This window comes from Notolepis coatsorum, assembly GCF_963971535.1.
Source record: "Notolepis coatsorum genome assembly, chromosome: 18".
Taxonomy (NCBI): Eukaryota; Metazoa; Chordata; class Actinopteri; order Aulopiformes; family Paralepididae; genus Notolepis; species Notolepis coatsorum.
In genome coordinates this window covers 47,558,051-47,579,606 of record NC_140182.1, presented here as the reverse complement: position 1 = coordinate 47,579,606, position 21,556 = coordinate 47,558,051, and the positions used below count along the sequence as shown (strand labels likewise).

At 42.0% G+C, this 21,556-nt stretch overlaps 1 protein-coding gene across 1 annotated transcript in view; it reads right to left on the bottom strand.

The window, feature by feature from the left end:
- LOC311245351 (transient receptor potential cation channel subfamily M member 1-like) overlaps positions 1-21,556 on the bottom strand; it is a gene marked incomplete at both ends in the record, with an annotated part of 77,959 nt that overhangs the window by 45,302 nt on the left and 11,101 nt on the right. The window contains 6 exons of the mRNA XM_084335194.1: positions 105-276; positions 381-505; positions 864-1,077; positions 1,267-1,468; positions 3,346-3,422; positions 19,430-19,523. Coding sequence (XP_084191320.1) covers positions 105-276; positions 381-505; positions 864-1,077; positions 1,267-1,468; positions 3,346-3,422; positions 19,430-19,523 — 884 coding nt within the window. The remainder of the gene's footprint in view (positions 1-104; positions 277-380; positions 506-863; positions 1,078-1,266; positions 1,469-3,345; positions 3,423-19,429; positions 19,524-21,556) is intronic.

The following is a 21,556-nucleotide window of genomic DNA, read 5'->3' as shown; positions in this document are numbered from 1 at the left end:
CAGCAACAAGACTCTGGGTCACACTCGCACACCACCATGGAGTGGGATGAGCGGACTCCGACGCCCAAGCTGTACCCTGTGAGTGTACACGCCGTGCGACTCACGGGTATTGATCTTCTGAAGGGAGATGTGTTTCTCCAGCTGTCTGCGAAGTTTGACCTCGGAGCCGTACTTCCCGCAGGTGCCGTTGTCGGTCAGAATGAAGTGGGAGTGGCTGTTGTTGAGGATGGCCAGTTTGCTCAGTGGGTTGGACATAGTTTGGTAGGGCCTGGTCACCTGGCGTTGGAAGAAGAAAAGTCAGACATGAAAACATCTCAGAGGGAAATAACTCTAAATATGGTGTGAAAGACAGGGTGTTGAAATGCACGACATATTCTTACATCTCTTCCAATGAGGTCCTCTTTGTTCTCCAGAATCCCCCACGGAGCGATCCCTATAGCACACACCCTCCCTCGGGACTTTGAGGAGTGGTCTTTCAAGGCATCTCCCACATGACGGATCACCCCTAGATTGTAACATAGCAGCGTGATTACACAGAGACTGCATCATGGGACACAGTGATTACACAGACACTGCCCGACGGGCGTGCATCATGGGACACAGTGTGATTACTGTGTGCAAAATCCACACAGAATAGCATTTGCGCAGAAACTTTGCACAAAAGCTCTAATTATAGTCCCTAAACCCATGACACTGGGCTGGTCAAATCTCCTTTTTGGTAATTGCTGAGGTTGACATTATGTAATCAGAATTTAGGGAAAGGGTAATCTTCTAATATTAGAAATTGTTATTTGTTAAGCGAACATTAGAGACATTACTCTGAACTGGTTCCAATGCGGGTTTATAAATGGTCCGGCTCTTACCAGTGCTGACTCCCCCTGTGAAGATCCAGGCTCCGGTGGTGACGGCAGCTTTGATCAGGCCCTTCCCAAACACCTGCTTGAGTTTAGGCTGGAGGTCGAAGTTTTGCAGACCTCCGTGGACAGAGATGAGCAGGGTGGGCAGCTCCAGCTGCCAGTCCTTCACCATCAGGTGCAGCAGGTTGTCTGGCTTGGTGTCATAGGCCACCCGGATGTACTGGGAAGGAGTGGAAAGGGAAAGATATTATTCTTCTTTCTTAGAATTCTACCAGTCTACAACATTCAATGACCAGCGATCCTGACATCATCCTTAGAATGTTCAGTTCTAATGTCTTATCTCACACGTGAGACTGTGCACCCGAGAGGGATCAAAGGCACCCATAAGCAGGCCACGAGGGAAGCTCACCATGGCCTTGTTGACGAACCCTCCGCCCTGGAACTCGACGGTGCCGTAGGAATCCGTTGGGTAGGTCTGAGTGTGTTTGGCCACGGACCACCTCTCCTGCATGGTGTTGATGTGCACCAGCTGATTCTCCTCGGACGGCTTGTTGGTGAGTGCGCCGGGCGGGATGGCCACGTGCTGAGTCGTCAGCTGACCACAGTAACATCTAAACGGAACATAGAACAAGGCATCGTTTTATACACATGTCACTCAGCCACCAGATTGGTCCAGTGTGACGGATTGCGGGACACGAACGCACTCCCCTGATTCCTAAGCTCCACACATACAAGTGTATTGATTCTATCGTGGAAAATGAGCACCAACTCTACTCTGTGGACTTCAAGTAGATTATAAATGAATGACACAGATAAAAGAGTGGTTGTTTGTCTCTTGGTAGAGGCTGTCTCCTGTCCTCGTTACCCAGATGGCCCAGGCTCTTTCATCACTGCGGCCGTCTCTGGGAAATACGTGCCTCTACGCACACAGGGCCGCACTCCCTGGCAGCCCCCGGCCTATTCTCAGAACCCTGGCCGACATTCAAGCACGACAGTGCGCCTCGTAGCCTAAATGAATGTTTTAACTCGTGATCACAAGTAATCACAGTTGTAATGGGTATTTCTAAGTCGATATAACATTTTCGGTGAAATTTCTATTCCTCCATTTTACTATGGTGTATAAGTGTTATTCATCAAAATTCATTGTTTTCCAATTTAGGTTACATAATCTTCAATGACTGGACACAGTGGATACAAGTATCTCATTCAAACTAACTCAACGTAGTTAAATTAATGAATAACTAAGTAGGCTATTTTAATTATTCCTAGTTGATTTGAGAACTTACTGTAGTTGCAGTGATCATAAAATGTGCCATAAGGTTCTCAATCTCTATTGATTTTGGAAGCTTTATGTAATTCTGTTGGAGGTCGTACTGATTGAGTGTTTTCAAGTTCTTAACACAGTGACAGGCCCAACTATATTACCAGAAGAGCGAACAGGCTCAAAATTCATACTAATTTCATTAATGTTTATGTATTATTAGCTTTTCTTAAAAATAGAAATGCATCCAGTAGCATCTTTCAAATCAGGTGAATTACATTGTTTCAGCCAATTAGACTAGAGAATGGATGAAGTGTTTTAGTCACCAATGGACATGTCAAGTTCATTAGTTTATTCTCAGGTTATTTTAAGCGTGATCTGTGACTTTGTTGCTTTTTTCCACAGAGTAATTATGATGACAATAATAAGACTTTTAGGTTCAAATAAGTAAAATTGTTGATTGAACAACTATGTATCTTTAAGACTGTGTACATTTCAGTCATGAGAGAGAACTGCTAGGAACACGCCAACATTATGGGAAACGTTATCTGTACGTTCAGTAGAAAGCCATCCGGCTGCAAGCTAGCCTAGCTTAGCACAAATGAATGGAAGCGGATACGGACCACTAGCCTAGCTTAAAACTCAGCGAGAAGTGCTTTTGACCAACAGCTAGGCTAGCTGGTCTGTATCTGCTTCCACTAATTTGTGCTAAACTAGGCTAGCTTGCTAGTTTTCTACTGAACACAGCAGACAGGAAATTGGTATCTATCTTCTAGTCTGACTCTGGAGAAGACTGTAAGCGCATTTCCTAAAATGTTGGTGTGTTCCTTTAACTCTTTGTAGTACAGTGCAGGGCCTTTGCAGAGGGCGGCCTGTCTCATATGGTTTATCTGGCCTGTTTGAACAAGAAATAAAGGATGACGACAGGGTGTTTGTAGCAACTTGATGTCAGTTATTACCACAGATATAATGACTGCAACTGAATTAGCTGATATTCTTTTAGCACAAATAATAAATTAACCCTGAAGAAGAAGAAGAAGAAGAAGAAGAAGAAGAAGAAGAAGAAGAAGAAGAAGAAGAAGAAGAAGAAGAAGAAGAAGAAGAAGAAGAAGAAGAAGAAGAAGAAGAAGAAGAAGAAGAAGAAGAAGAAGAAGAAGAAGAAGAAGAAGAAGAAGAAGAAGAAGAAGAAGAAGAAGAAGAAGAAAGATTAAATAAAAATTATAGTACCTGGTTGAGTCCTTGGAGGGAAATACGCAAATACATTCTCTTCTCTGAAAGGTCCTCTCTATCCAGGCTTTCTGTGCCTGACAAAGAGAAGATCACAAAAAAAAATTCACATCAACTGCTCAGTCACAAGAAGACTAGCTTTGACGACACCTGAAACAGTTAAAATATAAAGTAAGTAGCCTAGTACATATCGTTATTGTATTCAGCTTTGAAGTTTCACTATAGCCAGATGCCTCAAATCCTCTTAGCGGTAATCCCGGCTGAAAGGTGAGGACGAGGTGCATCGTGAAACTCACACAGGATGGAGGAGAGAAAATATGATGAAAGATAAAAGACGAGGCGATAATAATAACAAATACCCCCCCCCCTCCCCTAATAAAATGAGCCATTGATTTTATCCAGAGCATGTCTTGTTATGCCTGTGGGTTGTTAGTTAGCGCATTGTTGGGAGTTGAATAGCAGAATCTGCACTGCGAGACATCTTCTTTGTCCATTCAACTTTGAGAAGGAGCCAATGAAACACATCATACAAAAGTAGCATTTTCCGCTCACTATGTCAAATTCTGCTGTGATGGTTGTCTGATCGCGCTCCAGTGCTGAGCAAAAATAACCTGAGTTCAAAGCGAAGTCGGTCCCTCTGAGGCTCTTTGTTGACGGAGGAGACCCAATTAAAACCAACGTTTTGGAAGCAGATCTTTCCAGGAGGTGGTGGTGAATTAAAGTAAAAATGTAAAAAAAGAAAAAAAAAATTAAACCTTGACACAATTCACTGACCCGACGCATTCTGACCAGGATCAGTTCACTATCATCATCATCATCATCAGCATCATCATCATCATCATCATCATCATCATCATCATCATCATCATCATCATCATCATCATCATCATCCTCATACTTTCATTTTTCATAATGTAATGAGTGTGTAAACAAAATGCACAACAAAATGCAGCAGATATGTAAGATCTAGGACAATACTGTTCTCTGTTCTCAAGTACACAATCCGGAACACTTTCAGACCATAATGACTCGGTTGATGGAGGTCAGGTAAAAGTTACAAAATAGTAATTCAAGTAAAATATATTTAATTAAATACATTTATTAAAAAAAAGAAAAGAAAAAAAAGCAGAGAGAGAGTTTTCAAGATGCAAAGATAAGATAACAAATAAAAGTAAAAACGTATTAAACAATAATAATAATAATAATAATAATAATAATAATAATAATAATAATAATAATAATAATAATAATAATAATAATAATAATAATAATAATAATAATAATAATAATAATAATAATAATAATAATAATAATAATAATAATAATAATAATAATAATAATAATAATAATAATAATAATAATAATAATAATAATAATAATAATACAAAAAAGTTTTACTCAATGGAGAGTGGATTCAATATTAAGATATATTATTTCTCATAAATAAATGTTTAAAATCTATGCACCATTCGCCAATTCAAAACCTGAGCAACAGGATAACTTAATTTTGTCTTTCAAACGGTCTTCAAGGCTCAATGTCAATGTCGCTGTTAACGTTGTATTCTATTCTATTCTATTGCAAACTAATACTTTCTCAACAGATGTCAATGTCAAACGTTTTCTAAGCACTCTGTTCTGGGACACAATCACATCACATTCCGGCATGACCGGATTATACAAATACCAGAGGTAGGGGTGAGTCACACATGTCACAAGTCTTAACCTTTGAGTCTTAAGCAAGCCCCAAGTCACTGTGTTTAGACTCAAGCAAGTCAAGTCGAGTCACTGCTAAATGTCAAGCAAGACAAGTCAAATCATCAACTATCTTCAGAGAGAGGGAAAGGTACTAGGACTGTGAGCAATAAAACCTGCTCAAAATTATTCAAAACAAAAGCTCGTAACCACTTAAACCATGAGACTGTGTCAAAGTGGTTACATGTTCAAGGTCAAAGTCAGCACTGTGCCACATACAAGTGTCCTACAGCATGTAAAGCTGGGACCCTAAGGAGTCATTTGAGATGCAGCTCAACACCATGTCAATATGTTATGTCTATTAATATGCAATAAACATGTTTTGAATCTTGCCTATTCAAATTATACAATTAAAAAAATTGAGTGTATAGAGGCACATTATATCTATATGCCTAATGATAGCTATTGCCATGCTCAATTAGGTCTCATAGGTCATTGCTTAGGGTTCCAATGTATGCAATTCCAACCGTTTAGGGACCACAGTATGCAGAATTAGACAAATAATTTTTTTTTTAAATAACAAAGTTGTACTACATGGTTTTTCCCCAAAGTATGATATTAGACCTTCATGCAGGTCAACGCAGGTCTAGGAGAATCCTTTCATCGTGCTTTCTGCTCCATCCTGTCTGCATGGTGTCTGCTAGACACGGTCTTTTAAGCCTGGGTTGCACATAAGCTACTGCACTAAAAGTCACCCAAACATGTTCCAAAACAGTAACCTTTCATAGCCGACTCAATATCTAGAAAAATGCAAATAGGCTATTTAGTCCTTTTCAAGTCATCTACCTCAAGTCTCGAGTCACTAATAGCCTAGTCAGGTCAAGTAATTTATCAACGTTAGTCGAGCAAGTCGCGAGTCCTCAAATTTGCGACTTGTGTCAAGTCATGCAACTCGAGTCCATCTTTGACAAAATACAGTGCTGATCCTGTCAGCCCTTTTAGTGAACTGACTACATCTGTGTGGAATAAGTGGGTCCACTTACATACAATCGCCTCTTCCGTCCGGGCCGTTCAGGAGTGCCACAGTACCTCTAATGGAGCAGCAGAGACCCCGGCGAGCGCCCAGGGAGGCCTATGTTGTCCACGTCCCCTGCTGCTTCTCGGCCTCAGAGCTCTGTCTCTCTGCCCCAGTGGTGCTCTCCCAGTCCACTGCTCTGATTGAATCCCACGGGACATGAAACTTCTTCACTTTATGAGGGCCAGTTAATATGATGAGCATGTGAGCAGCCTCTTTGTTCACCCAAGTCTCATGACTCCAGTTCAAGGTAATCCTTTTGGAAGTCCCATGACCCCTCTCTCTCGCCCACAGGGTATTTTCACCCCCCCCCTCCCTGACGCCCCCCCCCCTCCTCGAACAAGGCACAATAAATCTACTTTGATAACCAGCCCCCTAATCTCCAATTTGTTGAAACTCCCTTTCTTTCAGCTCACTTCCCAGTGAGGCTGATCTCGTGCGGTGGAAGCCAGGGGCAGAGAGAGCGGCGACCAGACTGAAGCACACGGTAGTCTGGTTCAGCGAGAGACCAAGCAGCTTCCCTAACTTTTCGTTTCAAAATGTCAACCCCCTCCCTTCCCCACCCCCCCCACCACCACCCCCACCCTGCCTCCAACCACTTTGATTTCAACCCAATTTGCATAATTGAGAGAATTGGACCAGGCATTCTTTTGGAAGGCGCCTTGTGAAGACATGATGGCCTCCAGTCGGGGGGGGGGGGGGGGGGGGGGGGGGGGGGGGCGGGTGCGGGTCAACCGATGCTAATTGCAGTTAATCTCTATTTCCACCGACCCTGTATTTTTTATTTCTAAGAAAAAAACAAAACTCAACAGAATGGCGTTCATTTGGACTGCTGAACACGCACTACATGATGCATTTGCATTTAGCTTCTCCTACAGTATGGATTTGCTTCTCACCGATCGGGGCTCTCATGAAGTTAAATGCAGGCTGTCTTTTTAAGGCATGGTTAGCCTACTGGAACAAGATTTGAGTTTGTAAATGTCCAAGTACAATGGAATGCTTACACTCTCCACTCATAAACGAATACTCAACCCAACGTGATAACAAGGAAGTTACATCTTGAGAAAATATATACAGAAAGAAACTGGTAATATACAGAGTACACAGCATAACTAGCATAATTATACAACATACAGCATAACTATACAGCATAGTACTGTATACACAGTACACAGAATAGTCAGTGGCTAAAGGTGCAACATTAATCAGGTGGTATACTTGGGGTATGTAACTGAAGTTATGAGCCCACCGTGAGGAGAACACTCCATGGTGAGGAGAACACTGAGAGGAGAACACTTCATGGTGAGGAGAACACTTCATGGTGAGGAGAACACTGTGAGGAGAACACTTCATGGTGAGGAGAACACTGAGGAGAACACTTCATGGTGAGGAGAACACTGAGGAGAACACTTCATGGTGAGGAGAACACTCCATGGTGAGGAGAACACTGTGAGGAGAACACTGTGAGGAGAACACTTCATGGTGAGGAGAACACTGTGAGGAGAACACTGTGAGGAGAACACTCCATGGTGAGGAGAACACTGTGAGGAGAACACTCCATGGTGAGGAGAACACTGTGAGAACACTCCATGGTGAGGAGAACACTTCATGGTGAGGAGAACACTGTGAGGAGAACACTGTGAGGAGAACACTTCATGGTGAGGAGAACACTTCATGGTGAAGGAGAACACTGTGAGGAGAACACTCCATGGTGAGGAGAACACTTCATGGTGAGGAGAACACTGAGGAGAACACTTCATGGTGAGGAGAACACTCCATGGTGAGGAGAACACTGTGAGGAGAACACTCCATGGTGAGGAGAACACTTCATGGTGAGGAGAACACTTCATGGTGAGGAGAACACTGTGGGGAGAACACTTCATGGTGAGGAGAACACTTCATGGTGAGGAGAACACTGTGGGGAGAACACTTCATGGTGAGGAGAACACTTCATGGTGAGGAGAACACTGAGGAGAACACTTCATAGTGAGGAGAACACTCCATGGTGAGGAGAACACTGTGAGAACACTCCATGGTGAGGAGAACACTGTGAGGAGAACACTGTGAGGAGAACCCTGTGAGAACACTGTGAGGAGAACACTCCATGGTGAGGAGAACACTGTGAGAACACTCCATGGTGAGGAGAACACTGAGAACACTCCATGGTGAGGAGAACACTGTGAGAACACTCCATGGTGAGGAGAACACTATGGTGAGGAGAACACTCCATGGTGAGGAGAACACTTCATGGTGAAGAGAACACTCCATGGTGAGGAGAACACTTCATGGTGAAGAGAACACTTCATGGTGAGGAGAACACTTCATGGTCTGGTTTGAAAGCTGGAGTACTGGACCACAGTGAGGAGAACACTTCACTGGCATGGTGCCTGGGTGCCACCATGTGCTGATGCTGTAGGTGATGCACACTCTCATCCAGCCAGTCAAGCTCTGGGAGTTTTCAGGAACTCTGTATATCAAAGGGAGCCTCTATCGCTAGTGCTTGAAACAAGAACACCAGATCAGAGTATAACCACTTGAAACAATGCCCTCATTACCCTGCTCTAATCACTTCATCATTAATGATGATCATATTAATCAATCAATTAAGTGATTCATTAAGGGAGAAGCTGAGATGGCATACGGGGAAGAATTACTTGCACAAGTTCTGGGCGTCCATTTTGAAATGGCTTACGCGCTTAAGTGCTCCTTTTATAGTGAAGTGAGCAGGTTGAGCCTGACTGTAACGCGGGCCTGTGAAAGATGGGGGTGGACGGTGGTTGAGGGAGACAGGGCAGAGAGAGAGGGGCTTTATGAACCCCTCCCCAGCATCTGCCCGGTTTCTGCTTAGAAAACACACATGGACCGCTGTTAATTATAGCCAGAGAAAACAAAGAACACTTCAGAAATGTTCTGCCGGTATGACGCATTTATTTCAGCTTACTTATTTACCTCATTATCCCCTGCAAGTAAAACCCAAAATCCAGTCAGCAACCAACAGCCATGTCAGGGCGACCTTCAAGCACGTGAGAAAGTAGATGAAGTAATCTTAGATACTACAGGATCAGATTGTGTCCACGCCGGGCAAATTAACAGGACTTAGCGACAAGCCTGATAACAATAAGGAACATTCATTTGCACAACGCAGACTTTTCTGAGAAATCGACCACTCTCAAACAAAAGACATTATTGTCCAAGATGAAAATCAGAATAGCTGAATTAGCATTAGGATTACCAAGATTCAAATGGGCCAGAGAAGAACAGATTGCGCATGTATGACATTCACGTTTCCATACACTTTGACTATGTATGTATGAATGTGTGTATGCATGAAGTTGATTACAGTGTGTGTCATAACAAAATACATAATACGGTAGTGGCCACAAAGTCTACACTATCAGGCCCATCTCAGATAAATTGAACAACAACCGTTACTGTTGATTCGCTGATGCCCCGACGTATTGTTTGACCGATATTTTCATCATATTGTGTTGGAAACACGACTGACGTTTGTCCACAGATACCCCCTGTTTAAAATGGAATCACATGGCCCTCGTCTGCTGACCCGTAGCTCAGTGTCAGCCACTGTATCACAGCACACTTTGTTCCAGTCAAGCTACAATTACATGGGGTTTTTCAGCCCCCAACAGCCATAAAATTCAGGCCTACTGGATCCTCGTGGAGCAGTGGTGGAAGAAGTACACAGTACACAAAGTAGGTACAGTACACAAAGTAGATAATAGTAAAAGTAGAAAATAGTACTCAGGTAAAAGTCCTCCATTCAGAATTCTACTTGAGTAAAGTATTTGATATTGAATGTACGTAAAGGTAAAAGTATGCATTCTACATGATATTTGTGTATTCCAGTCCTTGGGAGCATTGAAATCCTCAAACCACTGACCTCTACAGGTTATGTTAAAGTGGTATGTATAGTCTAGTTATACTCCTTTTATTACATCCTCTTGAAGTTGTCAGGCTTCAAATTTGAAAGTACATTATCTTTGCATAATCAATTTATGCCATGCTTCCTATCCAAAATCTAAAAGGGAGTAAAACGTTCCCTAAAATGAAAATACTCAAGTAAAGTACAAGTACCTCAATATTGTACTTAAGTACGGTACTTAAAGTTAAGTATACTTTTAGCAAATATACATTGCTCATTTCCACCACTGATCGCGAGTCTTTTCAAAATATGACCCGACATCCCAAACCTATATTTGCTACATGTTGTCGATAAAATTGACCTGGTTCAGTGTGCTCCTTTCAACACATACAGTTGAAGTCTACAATCGTTTATTGGTCGAGTGAAAATAATAATGCACTCTATCAAATGGGCCACGAGGACCACAGAGCTGAATGTATCGCAGTAAAAGGAGTTAGTCGGATAACAAAAGCCTGACCAGCGTAAGGGAAACAGATCAGAGTGGATTTGGGGGACCTGTGTGGAATGTGATGTCACTGGGGGTGAAGATTAAAAAAAAGCTGCTAATTGCTTGGCTTTGGGGGGTTGAATGGAATTTCCACAGTCAGAGCTTGATGCATTCTGACGGCAAGGAAGCCTGTGAAGACTACTTCAATGTCTGAAATAAATATTTCAAAACGTATATTCAATTCCACGTGAAACTACGAAATAAAAGGCATCTGGACAAAAGTGATGGCGGGAGAGACGTTGGGTTTAGAAAGACATTAACCCTGAAAATAACTGCTTCCAGTCAGTCGTCAAAGCACTCATTGTCCTCCTGAGATTGAAAATCCAGTTAGCGATCACATGAGCACAACATGTCACTGATTATCCCTAAGATTTGAGGGAGTCATGAGACCTGTTTTAAAAAGGCTGTTCCGACCCCCCCCCCCCCCCCCCCCCCCTCCCCGCACGAGGGAAAACTATCCCCACAGAAATCAAAGGAAACGTCCAATATACTGTATTACAGGGCAAGGAATCACTGTTCCAACACGCTGCCACACAGTGAAAGGTTTTGCCTCTGAACCGTGGGGTGCGTTCCCTCTGGCATAGATTCAAAAGCAATCAGCTCTAAAAGGGCAGACGCAAATTCTAATCACCTCTACCAAAATGATGATGAGTGATCACCTTCCTCCCATGATGCATCTCTTTCTTGATGAGAGTGGTGCAGACAGCACGGTATCTTCCAGAATGACAATGCCCGGATCTACGAGGCACAGGCGCATCGCCAAAGGTCTTTGACATTGTTTTTTTCCCGCCGTAATAAGCCAAGGCTTTTTGATTATGATCCCAATTGAGCATTTGTAGTTTATGATTCTGTAACAGCATTTTTCCACTGGCCTCAAAAAAGAGAGAGGGTTCAGATAATCACTCCAAATCATTACGTTAGCTGTCGTTTGGCTGATCTCGACTGAATACATTTTTTATTGACTAATAGTCACAGGACTTTGTCAACGAATCGATTAGTTGATTAATTGACAAATCTGTGAAATTGTGTTGCCCACACGCAATCATGCAGAGGGACCTCTCCAGAGCTAGTGAGGTGTGCCTATCATCTTTCACAGGGATACAATTTACATAAAACAACCAGACCAAACCAACTGAGAGAGGAGAAGCCAGAGTGGCTAGTGATCATGCCATCCGAGGAACAGACTGGACCAAACCAGACCAAAAAAGCTCACACCATTTAGTGCCACCATCTTTATGCGATTATTTCATTTATTTTGGCCTTACCCTATATACTAAGAGATATTAAGTTGGCCCGGTCAGTAGAGTCTCTCTCTATGTCTTCTACCTACACCAGACCAAGCACCTGTTTGCAGACACCCTGCTCTGAAAATGAATTCTTAATGATGCCAGAGCCGAGGAGTGCCAACAATATGCAATACCTACTGTACCCAACCCTTCTTTTTTCCTGTGTAAATCTGGAAACCAGCCATCCAAAATCTTAGTGAACAAGATACAGGCGGCACGTTATGCTCAGGGGAAATTCGGCTGACCTGATCAGGGTGGACTGGAATACTATGAACGAAACAGTTAAATCCTAGATCGTATAGGCCTACGATGTGAATAGAAGACAAATCCCTATTAGAGTTTACATGACAACATGGAAAAAATATGACCATAAGTCATGCTCTCCCAATCCGCTCATCCATGTGGTTCAATTAATGTATATTTAGCAACATATCCTTGATCTCATTAAAAGTGTAGTGCTATTTGCTGGAGAGCCATGCTGACATCACTGACTATTTACAACATAAAACCTTCTATGTTATATGTATCGTAATCCCACAACATAATGCCTGCCTATGTATAATATCCCATCTGATTGTAGTCTTTCGCAGATGTTCGTGTCAGATACTATACTGTTGATATTGGACCCATACGTGGCTCCAGGAAAGCGTAAAGTGTAAAGAAAACATCACTGCTGAGGGTTACGCTACAGTGAGGCTTAATTACATTTACTGTGTGGCCGACAGCAGGTATATCCCTGACCACGCCCCCTAATCCAAGCCACTGAAGAATAGTTCATGTTTTTAGTGTAATGAGAACAGCGCCACCATGAGGCCAGATGACTCATAACTTGACAGGGCTCCTTGCTATGGTAAGGCAAACACATTTGTCAAGTTTGGTGGAAATCGGATCAAGAGACTAATTTGAATTTTTGAATATTTGGACATTTAACGTTTGGTGTGATGGTCACGCTACAGGAATAGGGTAATCAAAATCAATAGGATTCTTCCCTTACGGGGCATGAATGTGCACAGTAAATTTGAAATGATTCAAACTAAAGGAATTCGAGATACGCCAATTACAAAATGGAAAGTTTGACCTGTGGGTGGCAATAGAGGAAAGGTCATGGGGTCACCAAAATCAATAGAGGCCATTCTACGGGGGTCATGAATGTGCATCGTATAAACACGAAAACTCTGCAGTGGCGTTCAGACTCGTTCTGCGATATAAATATATATAATCTATAATTCTTTAGATAAGTATAAATCAGTAGAGTTTAGAACACTTATTATAACTCCATGGCTCTCTTTCTGCTCTTTTTTCTTCTTCTTTGTACAAGGAAATAAATGACGTATGATCCCATAATAAAACTATAGTATTCCTGTGTTGTTGCTTTTCCCTGCATGCACCCAATTACTATAGTACTATAGTAATACTATAGTAAAACCACAGCGATAATGCATTTCTATCATTTAACCTGTCAAGCTGTAGCCCTATTTTCAGAAATTTCGGCCTAAAGGTACATGCCTAAGTAAATGGAAGATTGCTCCACTTCTACAAGGTCGATTTGCATCTTCTTGGTATCTAGGAACATCTAGGGACCTGGGGGTATGTATTCCCAGTGTCAGAAATATTGTATCTGTTACTAGGCTTGAGTAAATTGTAATGAAAAATATTAGAATATAAATGATGATATTTTTTTGCATCTGTGCCGGTGAATAACACTATGTTACAATTGTGAGCAAACCAAGCTTGCTCACTGAGCTCATTCACCACCTTATTGAGATCAAGTGTACATAAAATCTAAGCAAATGAATAAAGGGAAGATGATTAAACATAAGGATTTGTAGATACAGTAATAAATGATAATAGATTTTAATTATAAATTCATATTTGACCTTGAACTTGACCTAATCATACATCTATGGATAGGGAAAAGGCTCCTCTTTCCAATGGCAGGGTTAAATCTGGATTTAGTCATTTCCTCACGGTTTTACGATAAAAGAGATATAATTTGCATTTTTTCGATAAATTCTTATTTTCGGTAAATCTTACAAAACATCGGTAAAAATGAAAATATACACTTTGACTGCTGTTTTGATAGGGTTATGGTCTTTACTCTTGGCCAAACATTTTGTTTAAATAAAAACAAAACCTCTTAACATCCAACATCCATCCAACATAACGTCCACATGTGGGCCCTCATGAGGACGATTCGCGACGCGCCACTTTTCTGACATCTAGCGGCTTGGGTGTGCATTTCTTTTAATACAATATATAGATAGAATTATAGCCCTATTTGTTGCCTGTCAATTGCCCTTTCAGGTGACAAAATCCGTTCAGCGGTTCTCGAGTTACATGCCGATATGTGAGGCGTGCGCCAAAGTACACATTACCACCCCTGACCTCCGGGGGCTCTAGCTCCGTCAATCATTTGGCGATCTCGAAAATATTTGGACAGGGTTATAGCCAATGAGTGTGGCTTTCCAATGATACCCCATGATATGATAATTGGGGATCTAATACGGTCTCTATTGATCGATTTATGATAAAGAAAAGCAGGGTCCCCCAATTGGGGGACCTACAGGCTTAACAAGATAAATAAATACTATGGTGAATCACTACAATATTTCTGCGGCCAATTTCTATAGTGTGTACGGAAAATACTACAGACACTATACGTTCTTACTATTGTTAATTTCCGTATGGGATTGTGAAATTCTAACCTTAAAAAAATAAATCCAGCAAAATATGAACCTGCGTTTTGTATGAACTGACTACAACGTGATCTCTGCTCCTTTTACACTCAGTATCACCAGCGAAAGGAACCAAAATGGGAGGTGAAAGATATTGACCCTGGAAGCCGTGCGCGAGTAGAGTAGATGCGCCATACATTCCATATTCCATCTTATTTGCTTTCAAGGACACATTTAAAAGGAGAGTGTTAATCACATGAAAGCAGACATTAGAAAGAATAAAAGTCCTTAATCTGGCACAGCTGCTGGTGGCCATACTGGACCATTAATGAAGGATTAGGGCGTAGTACTGGAGTCTCCTGCAGCCTGCTGACATGGCTGGGAGAGCACAGGCTCCTGATGTCCATATGATAATGTGCTGCTTTCGCACACGGCCGGCTCTCACACGACAGCAGCAGTATGACGACCAGCTCTGACTTAACCACACAACCTTTTCATCATGTGACTCCCAGTGGCTCCCAGACCACAGGTCCTGCTCCACCAATCATTATCCAAGCTATGGCTTGTGGCCACATCACAGCATTAAAAATCAGTCTTACAATAATAATAATAATAATAATAATCAATAATTTATGTAATGTAGGTTGTGTAGTGATTGTACATAATTCACACAGTGAACTGTTGTTGGAAACATTGGTTCCCCCCGAACGTTATACCCGGTGGCACTGCCTACCACCGGCATTCCTGCTATCGAGTAACGTACTGTATGTAGCATGTTGTTTTACTAATGAATATTAAAGGCGTTACATTCCGCTTTGAGACACCGCCTCCGACTCCCATCTCTCAGCACTACAGTAGACATATTTTCTGTCATATAAAATCGCACAGCATTTCCCAGAACAACTCAAAACTAGAGCAACTCACAACTTTAGGTTTCAGATCAAGATTTAGATTGTAATGTTGATAATTATTATCATTCAAGAAGCAGGTCAAAATCAGTCACCACTGGGTAAAAGGCTTTTAGTCAAGTTAACCACAATGTCATAACGACAGAGCCAACAATGCAAAGCCATACTGGATCACCTGTTGAATGTGACCACTGTTACCAGAGCTCTGACCACTGTTACCATAGCTCTACATGTTACCAGAGCTTTAACTGTTACCAGAGCTCTAACTGTTACCAGAGCTCTAACCACTGTTACCAGAGCTCTAACTGTTACCAGAGCTCTGACCACTGTTACCATAGCTCTACATGTTACCAGAGCTTTAACTGTTACCAGAGCTCTAACTGTTACCAGAGCTCTAACCACTGTTACCAGAGTTCTAACTGTTACAAGAACTCTACATATTACCAGAGCTTTAACTGTTACAGGAACTCTACATGTTACCTACCTCCGGTCAATGGTCTCTAACTACACACCCTCAAGACCCCTACGCTCTGCATCTTCTGGCCGCCTCAGACCTACTCCTATCCAAGCTCCGGGAGGGTCATCAAAGAGAAGTCGCCTATTCTCAGTCCTTGCCCCACAATGGTGGAATGAACTACCCACCCCAGTTAGGACAGCCGAAACACGTCCAATCTTTTGCGGTCGACTAAAGACGCACTTCTTCAACCATTATCTGAAAAAAAAAAAAAAAAAAAAAACGAACCATATACTGTCATGCACTTTGATGAACATTGTTGCTCAGCTGATAGGGTTGTGCCCTTCCTGATGGCTTGTCGTACAGAACATGTAAGTCGCTTTGGATAAAAGCGTCAGCTAAATGAGCTTTAACTGTTACCAGAGCTCTAACCACTGTTACCAGAGCTCTAACTGTTACAAGAACTCTACATGTTACCAGAGCTTTAACTGTTACAGGAACTCTATGTGTTACCAGAGCTCTAACTGTTACCAGAACCTTAACTGTTACCAGAGCTCTAACTGTTACCAGAACCTTAACTGTTACCATAGCTCTACATGTTACCAGAGCTTTAACTGTTACCAGAACTCTAACTGATACCAGAGCTCTAACCACTGTTACCAGAGCTCTAACTGTTACAATAACTCTACATGTTACCAGAGCTTTAACTGTTACCAGAGCTCTAACCACTGTTACCAGAGCTCTAACTGTTAACAGAGCTTTAACTGTTACCAGAGCTTTAACTGTTACCAGAACTCTAACTGTTACCAGAACTCTAACCACTGTTACCAGAGCTCTATACATGTTACCAGAGCTTTAACTGTTACCAGAGCTCTAACTGTTACCAACGTTCTGACCATTGTTACCAGAGCTCTAACTGTTACCAGAGTTCTGACCACTGTTACCAGAACTCTAACTATTACCAGAGTTCTGACCACTGTTACCAGAGCTCTAACTGTTACCAATGCCTTAACTGTTACCAGAGCTCTAACTGTTACCAGAGCTCTAACTGTTACCAATGCCTTAACTGTTACCAGAGCTCTAACCACTGTTACCAGAGCTCTAACCACTGTTACCAGAGCTCTACATTTTACCAAAGCTCTAACCACTGTTACCAGAGCTCTAACCACTGTTACCAGAGCTCTACATTTTACCAAAGCTCTGACCACTGTTACCAGAGCTGTAACTGTTACCAGAGCTCTGACCATTGTTACCAGAGCTGTAACTGTTACCAGAGCTCTAACTGTTACCAGTGCTCTAACTGTTACCAGAGCTCTAGCCACTGTTATCAGAGCTCTAACTGTTACCAGAGCTCTAACTGTTACCAGAGCTCTAACTGTTACCAGAGCTCTAACTGTTATCAGAGCTCTAACTGTTACCAGAGCTCTAGCCACTGTTATCAGAGCTCTAACTGTTACCAGAGCTCTAGCCATTGTTATCAGAGCTGTAACTGTTACCAGAGCTCTAACTGTTACCAGAGCTCTAACTGTTACCAGAGCTCTAGCCACTGTTACCAGAGCTGTAACTGTTACCAGAGCTCTAACTGTTACCAGAGCTCTAACCACTGTTACCAGAGCTCTAACTGTTACAATAACTCTACATGTTACCAGAGCTTTAACTGTTACCAGAGCTCTAACCACTGTTACCAGAGCTCTAACCACTGTTACCAGAGCTTTAACTGTTACCAGAACTCTAACTGTTACCAGAACTCTAACCACTGTTACCAGAGCTCTATACATGTTACCAGAGCTTTAACTGTTACCAGAGCTCTAACTGTTACCAACGTTCTGACCATTGTTACCAGAGCTCTAACTGTTACCAGAGTTCTGACCACTGTTACCAGAACTCTAACTGTTACCAGAGTTCTGACCACTGTTACCAGGGCTCTAACTGTTACCAATGCCTTAACTGTTACCAGAGCTCTAACCACTGTTACCAGAGCTCTACATTTTACCAAAGCTCTGACCACTGTTACCATAGCTCTACATGTTACCAGAGCTTTAACTGTTACCAGAGCTCTGACCACTGTTACCATAGCTCTACATGTTACCAGAGCTGTAACTGTTACCAGAGCTGTAACTGTTACCAGAGCTCTAGCCATTGTTATCAGAGCTCTAACTGTTACCAGAGCTATAACTGTTACCAGAGCTCTAACTGTTACCAGAGCTTTAACTGTTACCAGAGCTCTGACCACTGTTATCAGAGCTCTAACTGTTACCAGAGCTATAACTGTTACCAGAGCTCTAACTGTTACCAGAGCTTTAACTGTTACCAGAGCTCTGACCACTGTTATCAGAGCTCTAACTGTTACCAGAGCTTTAACTGTTACCAGAGCTCTGACCACTGTTACCAGAGCTCTAACTGTTACCAGGGCTCTAACTGTTACAGTACCAGGGCTCTAACTGTTACCAGAGCTCTAACTGTTACCAGAGCTCTAACTGTTACCAGAGCTGTAACTGTTACCAGAGCTCTGACTGTTACCAGAGCTCTAACTGTTACCAGAGCTCTAACTGTTACCAGAGCTCTAGCCACTGTTATCAGAGCTGTAACTGTTACCAGAGCTCTAGCCACTGTTATCAGAGCTCTAACTGTTACCAGAGCTCTAACTGTTACCAGAGCTCTGACCACTGTTACCAGAGCTGTAACTGTTACCAGAGCTGTAACTGTTACCAGAGCTCTAGCCACTGTTATCAGAGCTCTAACTGTTACCAGAGCTATAACTGTTACCAGAGCTCTAACTGTTACCAGAGCTCTAACTGTTACCAGAGCTCTAACTGTTACCAGAGCTCTAACTGTTACCAGAGCTCTGACCACTGTTATCAGAGCTCTAACTGTTACCAGAGCTCTAACTGTTACAGTACCAGGGCTCTAACTGTTACCAGAGCTCTAACTGTTACAGTACCAGGGCTCTAACTGTTACCAGAGCTCTAACTGTTACCAGAGCTCTAACTGTTACCAGAGCTGTAACTGTTACCAGAGCTCTAACTGTTACAGTACCAGGGCTCTAACTGTTACCAGAGCTCTAACTGTTACCAGAGCTCTAACTATTACAGTACCAGAGCTCTAACTGTTACCAGAGCTCTAACTGTTACCAGAGCTGTAACTGTTACCAGAGCTCTAACTGTTACCAGAGCTCTAACTGTTACAGTACCAGAGCTCTAACTGTTACCAGAGCTCTAACTGTTACCAGAGCTCTAACTGTTACAGTACCAGAGCTCTAACTGTTACCAGAGCTCTAACTGTTACCAGAGCTCTAACTATTACAGTACCAGAGCTCTAACTGTTACCAGAGCTCTAACTGTTACCAGAGCTCTAACTGTTACCAGAGCTCTGACCACTGTTATCAGAGCTCTAACTGTTACCAGAGCTCTAACTGTTACCAGAGCTCTAGCCACTGTTATCAGAGCTCTAACTGTTACCAGAGCTCTAACTGTTACCAGAGCTCTAACTGTTACCAGAGCTCTAACTGTTACAGTACCAGGGCTCTAACTGCTCTGGCTGTTCCCTGCCGTGTCAGAGTTATGTTACCTTCTGGGAGCCAGACGTGGTGCGCTTCAGGGAGGACCGTTTAAAGTTGCCAGTAGAGCCTCTGTGTTCCATGTCCAGCTCTAAGATGATGTGCCTTGTAGGCCAGAGAGAGAGCGAGAGAGATCCTCCTCGGAGCCCAGAGGTAAGCAGTAGCGTCAGGTAGGAGCCCTGGGAAGCCGCTCCAGAACCACGGCATGACAGCGTTTCACCATCGTTGAGAACCACTGTGCTCCTCTCTCTCCTCTCTGCGGCTTATTCTCAACTGACAAGATAGAGATCCCAGCCGGGGATATAAATCACTCGATGACACACTTGACACATAGACCCCTTTCCTGCACCGGGCGTCCCGTAATCGGGCTTAATGCAGCCGGCTCTTGGAAGCCTCAGAGTCTAATGGATAGAGATTTAATAAATGGTTATTGAAAGTAAATCTACTTTGGCACAATCACACAGCCCCCAAAAAAGGCTTAGAGTAGCCATGCAAGCTGTGAGGCTAAAGTTAGCCATCTGAGTGCCCAAGGATAGAGCCACAGCAAACAGGGCTCAGCGCGCTGGCCTGCCGGCTGAGGACAGGAAGCTCCCGTTGTGGCACACAGGGAGACGAGGAGAGACTACGCCTGATGCAGATCAGACTGTAAAAACACAAGGTCAGACTAGAAGTGTTTGTACCTGGTACTCATGTGTGCTTTGTGAAAGAAAAATTTAAGAAAAAGGCGGATCAATTCTAGCAGTAATTCTAGTAACTGCAGTATACTGTGAGAAGAGAAGATATTCATACTAAAAACGTGTTACTTTGCCCTACCATTATAATTACAAGGAACACTGTGTATCTTTTTTGCTTAATGTATACAGTATTATGTATTTTATTACAGTAAGGGATGAAGGAATAGTGGAATTACAGTTGCATCCAGGGATGTACGATATATTGATGACCATATATCTGTATCAGCCGGCATCACTGATTTCTTTCATGTATCGGTATCGGTCCAATGAGCAAAACTGGGCAGATATATCGGCATATATCGGCTGGTGATAGTGATTTTTGTATTGAATGTCCAATGTCCAATGATTATTTCTCTGTCTGTGTGTGTGTGTGTTTATTCTTTTGGCCACACAGTTTGTTGGGTAACTTTACTTGCATGTGACGCAGCACAGGATTGTGGGCCAACATTGTTTCAGTATGTACAAAAAGAGTGATGAATTTGATTATCATAGAAATAGGTTTTATTTATACAGATCATATCAACGTCGGAAATATAAATTATTGTCCATAACAGAAATGGTAATATTGGTTATCGATATCATCCCTATTGTATCTCTACTATTGTGAAAGAATATTTTATCAAACTGTAGTGGCCTTCTCCTCGCTCTTAGCTACTAATATTGCTGAAGTGGAAGCATGTCTCCCCACCTACACACAGCCGTTGGATTAGGGAGGTCCTAAAGGCTCTAAAACTAGAAAAAATAAGGTTCTCTGAAAGGATTTCTAAACTTGGAGACCCTTTATCAGCCACACATAGACCCTGATACTAGCAGAGGAGTGATGTGGGCCTGAGCTACAGCCACCCCCCTCCCTTTTATTTTCTTATTTGTTTTTGCTTAGTTAATACTGTAGTGTTATTTGTTCATTTGGAATTATTTCGTGCTCAATGTTGTTCTCTCTTTTTGTGTCTTGGCTCTTGGGGATGTGGGTGTCCTGGGATTGGGAGGGGGTGAGTGGGGGATCTTGGGTGGGGAGTGGGTAAACTGGGAGTGTCATGGGTGTTTATGTTTAATTGTCTATGAAATTCTTTTTTATATGAAAAATGCCAATAAACAGATTTAGTTACACACATGTATATACTAATATTATTTAAAAAAAAAATAATAATAATATGTCCTGACTCTGAGGAGTGTGCGGTCCCTTCTTTCCCTTGAAGGTATTCTCCTTTTAGTTTATATATATAATATATATATATATATATATATATATATATATATATATATATATATATATATATATATATATATATATATATATATATATATATATATATATATATATATATATATATATATATATATATATATATATATATATATATATATATATATATATATATACTGTATTTAGTTGTAATGACATGT